General features: G+C 39.9%; 1 protein-coding gene across 1 annotated transcript; it reads right to left on the bottom strand.

Moving 5' to 3' along the window:
- Positions 1-1,065: 1,065 nt before the first annotated feature.
- LOC121729313 (myotubularin-related protein 9) lies at positions 1,066-13,278 on the bottom strand. Its single transcript, XM_042117784.1, has 10 exons — positions 13,050-13,278; positions 12,390-12,640; positions 11,536-11,734; positions 10,976-11,132; positions 6,311-6,424; positions 4,676-4,797; positions 3,778-3,884; positions 2,981-3,198; positions 1,859-2,041; positions 1,066-1,281 (listed from the first exon to the last, which is right to left on the bottom strand). The coding sequence occupies exons 1-10, from the start codon at positions 13,194-13,196 to the stop codon at positions 1,130-1,132; spliced, it is 1,650 nt and encodes a 549-aa protein (XP_041973718.1). The 5' UTR covers positions 13,197-13,278; the 3' UTR covers positions 1,066-1,129.
- Positions 13,279-14,086: the final 808 nt, after the last annotated feature.

Raw genomic sequence — 14,086 nt, 5'->3', positions numbered from 1 at the left:
ATAGTTTCACCAAACGATCTTAAAGTTTTGCGCTGCCTATGACGTAAATAAGAGAGTACCTTAATTGACTAGAAATACCTAATTCTAAAGGTGGAAAAATGCGCTTGAGGAGCACGCATATTTATGAAATTGCAGCTACTTGTCTCTTTCGCTCGAGGACGATATGCTGCTCTTGTAGTTTACCTACATACTTTGATATCACCTTTCAACAGCAATAACGCGTTAATTATACAAGATGTTAGTGTAAACACCGTTATCCTTGAAACCATCAAATGAGCCCGTCAGAATGAACAACTTTTTCTATGAGAATAATGCTGGGAACTCAAAAAAATCCGTCTTCATAACCATACCGATCCGGGCATCCGTATGGGTATGAAGACGGCATTTTTTTTTTTGAGTACCCAGCATTGTTCTCATAGAAAAAGTTGTTCATTTTGACGGGCTCATTTGATGGTTTTAAGGGTAACGATGTTACACTAACACACTGTTTAAACGGAAACGCGATTGCAATAAATTCGTGGGCAGGTAATAGAGACAAGGCATCGGATCAACCGACAAGTACCTACCTACTTCATTATCTAACATGTAAGAAATTCCAGCTGGCATGGAGTACCCAGAGTGCTTAATTATATTATTTTCACCTCTTTCGATAGCATATTTAGATGTCAAGACGTATAACATTTTACATAACGTACAGCTCGACAAGACTTTAAATGAACGTGGCAAAAAAGGGAACTAACGCTGCCAATTATGGCATATTGTATTAACAAAAACGTCTTGTCGAACTTTATTGCAAAACTCGTACTTGACGAGGTGTAACGTCAAATCCCTCACAGTTTTGTCTATCTTAAGGCTGCGTTTCCACCAGAGATGTGTTGCGAGGGATGTGTTTTTAAGAACCAATATAATCGCTTCATTGACGTGAGCTTGCCTTGACATCGCTTAGCGCGGCGATTCTATTGGATCTTAAAAACCCATTCCTCGCAACACATATTTGGTGGAAACGCAGCCTTACTGCCAAAACTATTGTATGCAATTCGACTTACAATGCCACAACGCTTTAAAGCCTTGTCGCACTATAGTATACAGTTTTTCTGTGCAAAAGCGAATTTTTACTCTGCTAGAGGCGCTAGGGTGCGTAGTACTGCTGCGCGACGTCTAGCAGCTCTCGCCGCAGCTGCTGCGCCTGCGCACGTAGCTGCTGCTCGCGCGTGCGGATAGTTCGGTATTGCTCCTCGCGCTCTTCTGTATTCTGCTTGACCAGCCATCGGAGGTATAGCTCTATAAAGAATTACAATATATAAGATGTTAGTGTGAACACCGTAATCCTTGAAACCATCAATTGAGCCCGTCAAAATGAACAACTTTTTCTATTAGAACAATGTTGGGAACTCAAAAAAATCCGTCTTCATACCCATACAAATTGCCGATCCGGGCATCCGTATGAAGACGGCATTTATTTGAGTTATTTTTTTATATGAAATAAGGGGGCAAACAAGCAAACGGGTCACCTGATGAAAAGCAACTTCCGTCGCCCATGGACACTCGCAACATCAGAAGAGCTGCAGGTGCGTTGCCGGCCTTTTAAGAGGGAATAGAGGAGGGTAAGGAAGGGTAGGGGATTGGGCCTCCGGTAAACTCACTCACTCGGCGAAACACAGTGCGGACGCTGTTTCACGCCGGTATTCTGTGAGCCCGTGGTATTTCTCCGATCGAGCCGGCCCATTCGTGCCGAATCATGGCTCTACCACGTAATAAACACGCTATAAAGTTATTTCAACGTCCTAATATTGAAGTCCACATTCGCATCTTCAGATATGATGAATTTCAGTTCTCTATGCTCCTCTATGCTACTGACCTTCCCATATAACATAGCTCATGGGGGCGACTGACGGCCATATGACGTTTGGCGTGGGGTCATACAGCGGGTTGATGTGGTTGGCGAGCTCGTCGGGCGCGTTCACCCACGACCACAGGCTCGTCGTCTGCGTGTACACGCCCCTAGAGGTGCGCTCTTGTTCGCTGTCGCAGAGGAATGTACCTGGGAATGAACGAACTTAGGTAAACTTGTTGGTTATTGGCTAGATATTTGAAATGTTGCGAGCTATAATTTTTTTTCGCATAAACTATCCTTTATTCTTTCGTAGGACATAAAATATCGAAGTAAAGCAATTTTAGCGTAAATAGTTATGTACGAGCTAGCACGTATGTACTACATTGCTGAATCAAACATATTTCCCCGTAGCCCCCTGCCCCGGCAAAGTGCATACTCTCGGGCAGTTCGCTACAAGCCGTCATCAATCGCGCACTCATTATTAGTAGCATACAGTCAATATATTATCATTTTTTATATCAAGGACTTTTAATTTAACAATCAATCTATCATATTATCACAAAAGGGGTGTAGTTGAGTAAGCAGCTCCTACAAGTTAACACGTCTTAACGGATAAACAAATTTTCGCATTTATGGTGCCGGTTGGCAGCGGGCGACATGAAGCGGCGGCAGACGACGTGTCGTCGCGACACTAAAGGTTTCTATGTATTTCTATGAAAAGTGTCGCTAGCTGCGGAGGGCATTTCATAGAAATAGGTATGTACATAGAAACCAGTAGTGTCGCAACGACACATCGTCTGCTGTCGCTTCATATATACGGCTTCCAACTTGTATTTTAATACTGTATTCCTTTCAATAATAAAAATAGTTACACAATGGTTACGCTATACAGTGTGTTGTTTTTGTATACCGAATGCCTTTTGCATTGTAACCGTATCAGCACGCACGCGCCGAACGCGCCAAACGCGCCGAACACACCAAACGCGCCACATTTTAGAATTCGTTGTATGAAATGATGTGAAACCTTGCACACTCGCCCGCACCGTACACGTACTATGCGTATATTTCGTGTACTATGCGGTGCGTACGGCGCGTACGGCACGTACAGAGCTGACATATATGCGATCAGCTTTAGTATTTACTCACCGAATTGACTAGCATACGCGTGCTCGAACAGTATCACCAGGAAGGACTGTCTGTACTCGAAGCTGCAGGGGAACTGCTCGAGGAACTGTCGCACGCAGTCCAGGAACAGCGGGAAAGTGGGCGCGGCGCGGGGGGCGGAACCGTACGCGCCCGCACGTAACCGCGTACCGAACGGGTGGCCCGCTAGCAGCCATTCACGTTCTATCAGCGCTTGGAGACTGTGGAATGGTTAATAGTTTTATTAATTACTAGCTGCTGCCCGCGACGTCGTCTGCGTGAAGGCTCTAGAGTCTAGAAGTCTAAAGTCTAGAACACCAAAAGTAGGTGATAGCATGATAATATGTAGCCTATATGTTGACCCGACCTCTTAGTAGGTAATATTCAAAATTTGAAGTAAATCTATGCAGAAGTTTTTGAGTTTAGCCCGCACACACATACAGACAAACAGACATATTTTTTTTTACTTACCAACGATTTTATTATAATAATTATATAATATATACTACTCATAGCAATATTCCTAGATGATTAAGAAATATATGCGGCGCACGCGCGGAGTTTCATAACGTGCACGTACGCAGGCGAGTGCGAAACATAAACTTTTACAATCGTTGTTTAGAAATTAGAAGTTCATTACCTTCATAACCTTGTGAAGCACGATAGAAATTGACTTACACACAAACAAATATGCCTTTTCCATAGTAATATATCTCGTTGAGGTACGAGGCCTATCCATAAATATTGAAAACTAGCGACGGTTCAAATTATATTTTATACCGAGGGAACTATCTTCTTACCCACGTATCGTCCTGCAGTCCGGGTTCAATATAATCTGTACTAGAGAACAGACTAAGAGAGTAGCGTCTTCGCCCCGCGTGCCGTGCACGAGCACAGGTTCAGCCTTCTGTAAAAGAAACAAAGACTTTGCTTATTCTATGTTAAAAATTAAAATAAAAATAATAATATCTATAGACGCTTCACACCACGTCAGTATGGCCCCGTGCTAAGTACCTAAAGGACTTGTGTTACAGGTACCAGACAACGGAAATATATTTAATACTTTTATACTATACATATATTTAAGATTTTTATTATATCATACACTAGTCATACACATATTTAATACACATCCAGACCCGGGAACATTGAAAAACTTTTTGTTCCGTCGCGTCGGCGGGATTCGAACCCGCGACCCCCGGCTTGAGCTACCGACGCGCTCACCACCGAGCCACAGAGGTCGTCAAAATGTGCATAGGATACTTTAAATCCCGGAAAAATATTCGGTTCCCACGTGATAAACGATCGCGACGCGTCATATCGTTTATAATATTAGTATTGAAGTATGGATATTATTTTAATATTTTAATGGGCAAACGAGCAAACGGGTCACCCGATGAAAAGCAACTTCCGTCGCTTTGTCGACAAATGTGTGATGGATTATAGGATTACTAGATTATGCCCGCAACCGTTGCGTCAAAATTGGTTTATCGCGCGAGATAAATTTGTCCCGGATAAAAAGTATCCTATATCCTTTCCCAGGACTTAAGGTATATCCATAACATAGTCACAATAGATCCTCAAGGGTCGCAGTGACATCAGCGCTACTTGGCCTGCCTTCAGCAAAAAAAAAAATATATCTCCATACCATAAGTGGTAACAGACAGACAGTGGAATAATATATGGATTATAGTTTACATGGTGTATATGCTGCGCGATGATGCAGGCGGTGTGCAGCGAGTTCCGCACCGACTCCGCCCAGCCGCACGACTCCAGCCGGGACACCCACTTGTCGCTGGATATGTCCTCCGACATGCATGCTGGAAAAAAATAACAAATACGAGTGAAACAAGCGAGTCGCAATAGATTTTTAATGCCCGTTTTCACAAACTTACTTGTGTTGCGAGAAATGTGTTTTTAAAATCCAATAGCATCGCCGCGCTGAGCGATGTCATGGCAAAGTCATGTCAATGAAGCGATTCTATTGGTTCTCAAAAACACATTCCTGGCAAGACATCTCTGGTGAGATGACAACGCAGGCTGCGTTTCCACCAGAGATGTGTTGAAACGCTAAGTATCCTGTAGCGGCCTTTAAGGGTCATGTATTTCTTAACACAGACACGTTTTTGAAAACCCCTATGTTTTGATAATATTCTTAGGGTCTACTCTAAGCGTTAGCGGCGTTAGGGAGCGATGCTGGGCGACCGCCCAGGGCGCCGGATAAAAAGGGGCGCTGAAGGCAAACAAAATGGGCGCCAATTTTTTCAGCAACACCAGGCACCAGCATCCTGGGTGCCGAAGATTCTCGCCCAGAGCGCTGGTCTGGTAGTGCTAAAACCGGCATTGGGTCTAAGGACGTAGGTGAGACATCACATAAATCTTGAAAGATAGGTACACTTAATGGCCACCAGGGGACACTTAGCGTTAGGAGGTGGTTAGTGAAAGCGGGCATTAGGCTCGCAGACAGCCCTGGATTTATAAATAGGCCGCATAGGCCGCGGCCTAGGGGCAGCAGCTTCCTAGAGGGGTGGCAGATTTCGTACATGGGGCGGCGGAAATAATGTGGCATAAAAATTATAAATCCGGTACTGGTTTCAGTGACGTCGCGTCGCGGGGCTGCAATAACCTGCCTTCGAAGGAAGAAAATAATGAAACAGGTCAAAGAGTTTTACATATCGGCACGATATCGGATTACGGATATCGCACCGATAAATAAAATATGTATCAGGTATGAAATAAGTTTTAATATGAAACTTGTAAAAAATTACGTAATTATCTCCAGAGATATTAAGGTTTTGAAACTGATTTAGGTGTTGACAAAGGTCAAAGAAGGAGGAGCATTTCGTACCCACTAATGTAGCACTTCGAGATATAATATACCAAATGAAAGGGTTTGAAAAGTGGAACATTTTATTGTATCACGAAAAGTCTCTAAACCATGGGAAAAAAGTTAACGAGGGTAGAAGGTAAAAAAAAATCACAACAAAAACATCCTGTATTGCATCTATTTATAGTGTTGCTGGTAAGAAACCATTTCTGGAAAGTAATTGTATATTATGACAAACGAGGGTCGTTAACTTTATTCTCCCACGGTTTAGAGATATTACGTCATACGATAAAATGTTCAGCTTTTCAAGTCCTTTCATTTGATATATGTGTGGATGTGCTACAACTTGGGTACGGCTTCCATACAAAAATGCCCCTTGTTCTTTTATGAATGAACTTTCGATGATTATTATTGTATGAGAAGAACGTAGCTCTTCTCTTTTGGGCAGGAATTTTCAAACTGAGCCCGGTGATTCTTAATTTGTGCTTAGATAGTGTTAAAATTACCTTCTATCAGTTTAGAGAAGCTCTCCAGAAGTTGCTGCTGGTTGTCAACTTCATCCATTGACCTGTTGAAGATCTTCCACTGTGAATAGTTTGACGCGGTCTCTGTACCGCCACCTAGAAAGAAATAAGTTCATGAAATCGACTGACGAGAGGATATCTATTTAATATTTGTTAATCATTATTTAATGAAGAAATTAAAAAGTGGCAACATCGTAGTGTCAGATGCATTTTTTCTTATGGCCCCTCTTCAAGATGGGCCAGCGCTGGCCGATCGAATGGCGCATTGCGATGGCTATGCAGTGGTCGTAACGCCTCTACATGATGGCCGTGTTCAGTTGTGATTTAAACGTCGTTCAAGATGGACGTGTAAGCATTAGCCATTGCGGCAATGCAAAACGTGCATTTTTAATAATTTATGACTTCACCAGATGACCCGGTGAACTTCGTATGACCTTCCCTCCTAATATGAACCTTCTCTTGAATTCTACAAATAATTATTTCAAGCCTAAAATTAAAATAATGGTCTATGGTAGTGATGATGATGATAATGATGAATGTAATAATAGCATAATATACTTTCCGTTCTTAAAACAACGCTGAAACTCCCAAACTTGGATCTTTAAAAAGTCAGGAGTTATGTATTGTATAAGCTATTATTATTGTAAAGTTTCATTAAAATTCGTTCAGTATTTTTTGAGTAAAAGAGTAACAAACATCCATACAAACTTTCGCCTTTATCATATTAATATAGCTTCATTCATTATGAGACCACGTACTCGTCATTTTGAATGAAATTCGTAAATTGTAATACGAATTACGACGTCCTCGCTCGACCGCGGCCGGGCATCGACTGTCGTATCGCCAACGTGTAGAGGCGTACCGCCATCGCTGGGCCATCATCCTTTGATGTGCGGCCGAAAAACCGACACCACCGCCATTCCACGGCCAGCGCTGGCGCCATCGACTAGGGTTGTTGAGGAAGTGATTATGAGGAATAGGAGGAGGAAGAGGAATTTTCACGCGCAAATTTAGAGGATGCGGATGAGGAAGAGGATATTTTTTGAGGAAGAGGATGCGGATGAGGAAGCGGAAGAGGAAGAGGATGATAGTAAATTATAAATACTAGCGGACCCAACACAAAAGTCTTTGTCCTGTCTGTACATAACTAGGTTCATACATTACACAAAAATTAATTAAAAGAGCATTTTCCAGTGGACCAAACTATGAACATAAACCATTCTCAAAACACACACAATAATCATCAAAATCGGTCCAGCAATTGAGTATTTCAACAAAATTTTTTTTTTGATAAATGGAAAGATCATAATATTATTATATACCTAAGTTTTATAACAAAACATTTTTGTTTTATTTTTTTTCGCAATAATTCAAAAGTTATTTATATAAAATAAAAATTGGAAAACAAGGGCGTCGCCAGCCGATGGCGCGGGGGGGGGGGGGGCAAGTTGACTTTACCTACTACAATTCATACTGTACCGTATGAATTGTAGGTAAAGTCGACAGCACATGAAGGTTTTCACTTGTACTACGAGCCTTACATCTACAACGATTGTAAAAACAGTATCTTAGTACTATATAAATATATATTCTGTGACAGAACAGAGTCCAATGTGTAAAGCTACGAGCACGAGCTCGAGACCGAGAGGGTCCGAGACAGGCGAGACGAAGCGAGCGCACCCATTTACACTCTCGCACTCGGGCCGTCTCGCTGTGTCTCGGCGAGAGTGTACAGCCGACATTAGCTTAATGTACACAACACACGAACACAAAAAAAAGATGAGTGAATGATACAATTCTCTGGCTCTGGCGTGTGCGTTGCCATGATTGGATACGCGACGCGCATGCGCAGTGAAATTCCTCATAAATTCCTCTTAAATTTTGAGGAAGCGATAGCGGAAGAGGATTTTTTTATTTTTATTTATGAGGATGCGGTAACGGTTGAGGAACCCGAAATATTGCGGAACTTCCTCATTATGAGGAAGCGGAAGAGGAATCCTCAGCAACCCTACCATCGACCATCCTACGCCACTACGTCCTCCCCACGCTGGGCCATCGTGTTGACCCACTACGCTGGCCCATCGTGAAGAGCCGCAATTAGATTCATTTGAAAGGGATGAGTAATGACACTACGATGTTGCCACTTTTTAACTTCTTCACTTTTTTGACAGACTATACCTCCATAATCCATATATTATCCCCCTTAAGGTACCGTTCCGATCAACACGGTAAGCGACCGACCAATATCGGTAGAGAAAGAAACTAGTCTATGACCTAGGTATGTTAGGCTTTGTCCACACTTGATCATTTTCGCGTATAGTCCGTGCAATCCACGAAGACGCGCCCCACCACTTTTTGGGTGAGCATTTTTCCCTTTGACCGTGACGCTTTTTCTTAGTTGGTCTATTTATTGTAGTGTGAGCGTGTAGTGTGTACTCATAGGTAATTAGTGTGTACCGATAACACTCAAACATTGGCGAAAGCTTGCACACATATATATGATACACTTCGTATCAGGGATGTTGCGAATATCCGCATCCGCATCCGTAAATGCGGAGCATCCGCTTAGATTTGGACATCCGCATCTGCATCCGCATTAAATCAATGCGGATTTTTATGCGGATGCAAATGTCATACGAGTTGCGACATGAAAAAAAAGCGGCGGGGTCTGTGAATGGCGCGTGATCAACCGTTTAGCTAATAGCTGGTAGAAGGGGGAGATACTGGACACTAACGATTTCTTCCACTTTAAAACTTTGCATATTTCACAAATGGACCCCCAAAATCGGAAAATGATCTTGGAATACTTACTCGTAATATTTTTAAAAACCCTATCCAACGACACCACACACGGTGAAGTGTACGCGAAATAAAAAGAATTATCCCCGCTTGATGTGTAAGGGAGGTGCCATAATTTTTTTAAAGGTTTTATATACCATTTTGTTGATATCGTTTATATGTATGTGCATTCATGCCGAATTTCGGCTTGGTAGGCTATTCTCTGAGCGAAACTGCGGAGAACCAGACAGACAGACGGCCAGATAGACCGAAAATATAAGTTCATTACGGAACCCTAAAAACGGTCACAGGATCCGACGCGGTTTATAGTGGCGCATTAATTGTCTTGTGTAAATTAACCACTACGTATTTGTTTGTGCTTCATACTCAATAAAAAGCGGCATTATTACTATTTAACAATTTAATGCTTTATGCTCATATTTATAACTTCGTGTACTTACTAAGAAAAATGTGGTAGAGGTTAATACAGGGGAATTCATGTAATTTTCATTTACAAATTATTATCTCTTTAATACAATAATATTATTGTAGTACAGGTTCCCTAGAACAATTTTTTTATTACTATAAAGGGAATTTTTCATAAGCAGCTTCATTTTGATAAAACGAACAACAATTGCCTCTGGGAGATTCCATTATCGCGGGTGCAACATTTTGACGCACTTAAAGCGTCACTGACAAAATAAAACATATTTATTAATAAATTATCTTTTGAAGGGATACATTTTAACTAGTTTAATAATGATTTGTAAATGAAAACTATAATTAAATCTAAGAAAAGCCCAAAATATGTTTGAAGTACTATCGCGGGTGCAACCAAATCGGCCCTCTATTAAGAACTCGGACGAGTTCATTTGAGAATACTGTTAATTATGAAACTTTTAGTAATTTATTAACCCATATTTCAAAAGTGTATAAGACAAAGAAATTATTTAACTAGATACAATTAATTTAATTTATTAATTCTAGGAATTATTAACAATTTCCACGATCGCGGGTGCAACATCAAATTATCGCGGGTGCAACCAGTCTAAAGAAATTGAATTTACTCATAAGTCTGCGACTAATTTTTACATTTTTGATATGCAATACATAATATTATTAGTAAGTTGTAATAATACTACTTGAAATTTTGTTATTTTTTAATTATCAGTCATTTATCGATCTGAGAAAATAAATCGTCTAAATCACTAAAAACAATTTAATAATGTAACTTAGGCAAACGTTTTTCGATGTATTGCTATAAAACCGAACTACAGCAAACATTGAATTCAAAATTAATATTACTTATAATTCAAAATTAATATATCAGACTAAAGAACAGACTTTCGAAAGACGAGCATTGCTCGTCGTTTGTTTGCGCGAAGTAGGTACATACACATGCGGTATCTATCTTGATCTATGTCTGTGAGATATGCTATGGTCAAAATTATAGGCTTAGGATACGCAATAAACGCATACTCGATACGATACGCCGGATACGAATACGACTACTTGATACAAATGTGGACAAAGCCTAATAAGGTGGCATTTTATTAAAAACTAGATGACGCCCGCAACTCCGTTGCGCCAAAACTCGTTTATCGCGCGAGGACCGTACATTATTCCAGGACAAAAAGTATCCTATGTCCTTTCCCGGGACTCAAAGTATCTCCATGCCAAATTTCACCAAAATCGGTTCAGCGGTTTGGGCGTGAGGAGGTAACAGACAGACAGACAGACAGACACACTTTCACATTTATAATATTAGTATGGATTTTATCGGTCGCGGTCGCTTGCCGCGAATAACAGAATGTCACCTATACAAAGAAAAAGATCCCAGCCTTTATAGATAATAACAAACTGTCTTACCCTTGTTCAACTGCTGTGATATAGAATTTGAACTCCTAAGGTCGTAGATGATACCCTTCATGCCCGGGCTGACTATAGAGTTGAGTATGGCCTCGTCTGGTCGGCAGCGGCGGTGCATCAGACCATACAGCGGTTGTCCGGCTCGTATTAAAACTGCCTAAAATTATTTTAAATAGACATAAAATATTATGTAATAGATTCTATTACATAATATTTTATCTATTAAATAGAAGATATGGAGTCAATTTTTCTCTATCTAGCAAAACAACATTTTGTATTTGAACTTGAATTTGAAATTTCTATATGTATAATCATTCTGACTACTTTGAAGATCCAGAAGTTTTTTTTTAAACTATTCATGTCCAATAAACTGAAATGATAAATGAAAGATCAATTTGATATATCCATACTTGAATGTAAAAGAGAGTGTGGTTCCTCTTATTAAGCCATCAACTTTAGATAGTTAAGGCCTCTCAAAGGATATGAGTTAGAATTTTTTAGCAAATAAGTATTATTTTTGTGCAAATAGCCCTATTTTTTTCATATATATTTGTACTTACACCATTGTTATGTCTATAAGATAGCACTGGAAATCTGCCACCTTGCCGGAAAGAAGCTGCCATGGCTAAGGTCTCATCATCTATGCTCTTAGGAACAACAACAGCCTTGGAATAACCAGGACACACTGTGTAGTGCTGGTTCACTCTTGATATCCGCCACTCCTCTGTCGCTAATACTTTTGTAAACTCACCCTCTATACTGAAATAATAATAATGCAAGTGTAATATAAGACTTACATAGGATAGGGAGAAGTGGGAGCATCTAGGGGAGACCTATGTGTCATCAGGATACGCTGATACCTAAAAACTATATACAATAATTTTATCACATACTTATAAACAAGAAAGACTAACCTACCTAATCATTGTATCTAGCTAATAGGTTAATAAAAAATTAAAAAAAAAAGCAATATAACATAAATATAATATAAAATGATTATGGAGGTCACGGGTGTATATACTATATATATATATATATATCTTTGATAAAGGGGGGGAGGGGGGTCCCTAACGTAAAAAAGCGGCTAAGTGCGAGTTGGAATCGTCCATGAAGTGTTCCGCAGCAGCCAGCAAATAGGCGACGTGCTTAGGAAATCAAAAATATTTTTCATGTACTCCACCGATTTTAATCACTGAGGTACATATTATATTATTGTCAAAATTGGACAAGTAACATGGATAGTAATGAGGGAGGTCCGGACCCCCAGGACACCCCCCTTATTATACGTCCATGATGGAGGTACAATATTTAACAGAAACAAACTTGGTAGCGGTATATTGGAAATTCTATGAACTAAAGACAATGAAAAAATATAGTATACTAATGAAACCATAATAATATGATTAAAAAATACCTGTACAATGTATGCCCGTTTTCCATAATAGGGTGCATGTGTCTATAGAAGAATGGATAGAAGTGACTGGGGTCTTGTATATTAGACAAGTTCTCTAGTGTTTGAGCGACAAGGTGCAGCTCTGTTGTTCCACTTATATCCAACTGGATTATTCTCAGGTCTTTACATTTGAGGAACAATGAACCACCCTGTACTATACCTCTGCCTTTGTTCTCCTTCTTCTCTATGCTGTCTATGTTTTTGTGCAGTAACTGAAATCAAGAAACAATATTAAAATTAATATTATAGTCTGTCAAGACAGTGAAGAAATTAAAATGTGGCAACATCGTAGTGTCATCCCTTTCAAATCTCACTCACTAGATGTTGCCACTTTTTAATTTCTTTACTTTCTTTACGGACTATATGTATTGCACTAGTTCTTGTGCAACTTCAGTCTACAAATGTTTTACAGCTGTATGTGGTGTTTAAATGTGAAATTGAATATTCTTTCAATAAGAACTGTCTGGTATCAAATTTCAATCACCAATAGTTCATGCTTGTTTCATTCAAACAGTCTAAAAATGTTTATGGTCTGGTACAGTACGGAAGTAGCCTATGACTGAGATGATGCTAGACTTTTTGATTTAATAAATACAATTAATTTAATAAAAATAAACAAACCCATAGTTCCCGGACGCCTTCTTTTCTACAGCTCAAAATAAGATGATGACCAGTAATACACACTGTACCATCTATGGTGTCATGGTGAGGGTGTTTGAGAACGACTCCGTCTAATTTATTTATTAAAATTAATTCTATAAACTCCATATTATTTGATTTAATATTATCTTTTCATTTCTATTACTTCTCTGATTTCATGTAAACAATTTTGTATGAAAACGTCGCAGTCACTGATAAAATGTTAACAGTTAAACGTCACTGAAAATCATGAATTAATCTAGGGATGCCGATAAGAAAATTATCGATAGTGAAATGTTTGTTACGACAATGTCAATATTTAGTTGAAGTTAAGTCGCTCGTTTGAGTGCTTTAATTTTACCTTAGAATAATTATACCCACACTATTAGAATTTAAAACTATACTTGAAGCATTAAATTATTATGTTAAGAAAGTGTAATAGTATGATTAGCTCAAAAGATCGTGCGACCGAGTGAGGATTTTAAATAATATTTATTTCAAATGTTATTGTGGTACATACGATTTCGGGACCCTTACTCGTCCTGGGATGGGTACGGAATCCTAGGATGGCCTACTCCTCCAGCATTTATGCTTTGAAAATTAGGACCCGATCTAGCCATTTAGCCGCTCCAGGCAAAGATCATTTTCGCCGCCTTTTACATATACAGGAAACATATTTGTTGGGGGAAAATGGGAGGAATATTTAACTAAAATACTCAAATATTTCCACTAGCAAACTTAAGGTAGGTTAGCTGGTAAAATTCTCAAACTTAAGTGGTGGATGGCTAGGTTGGAAGATAGGAACAAGTCAATTTCGCCGCCCCTCATTTTTACCGCTCTGGGCAAATGCCCGGCTCGTCCCCCTTAGATCGGGCCCTGTTGAAAAATTAACTTAGATACTTGCATGGTCTAGATAATATACTTAGTAGGGACGTCAACATGATCCAGGGGGGGGGGGGGGGGTGCCCCCCCTGCCCCCCCCCTCGGTACGCCCTACATTCTTACTCTACGTACTAACT

This window comes from Aricia agestis, chromosome 8 (genome assembly GCF_905147365.1).
Source record: "Aricia agestis chromosome 8, ilAriAges1.1, whole genome shotgun sequence".
In the NCBI taxonomy this organism is placed as follows: domain Eukaryota; kingdom Metazoa; phylum Arthropoda; class Insecta; order Lepidoptera; family Lycaenidae; genus Aricia; species Aricia agestis.
The sequence above is the reverse complement of the archived record's forward strand: the minus strand, read 5'-3'. Positions and strand labels throughout refer to the sequence as shown.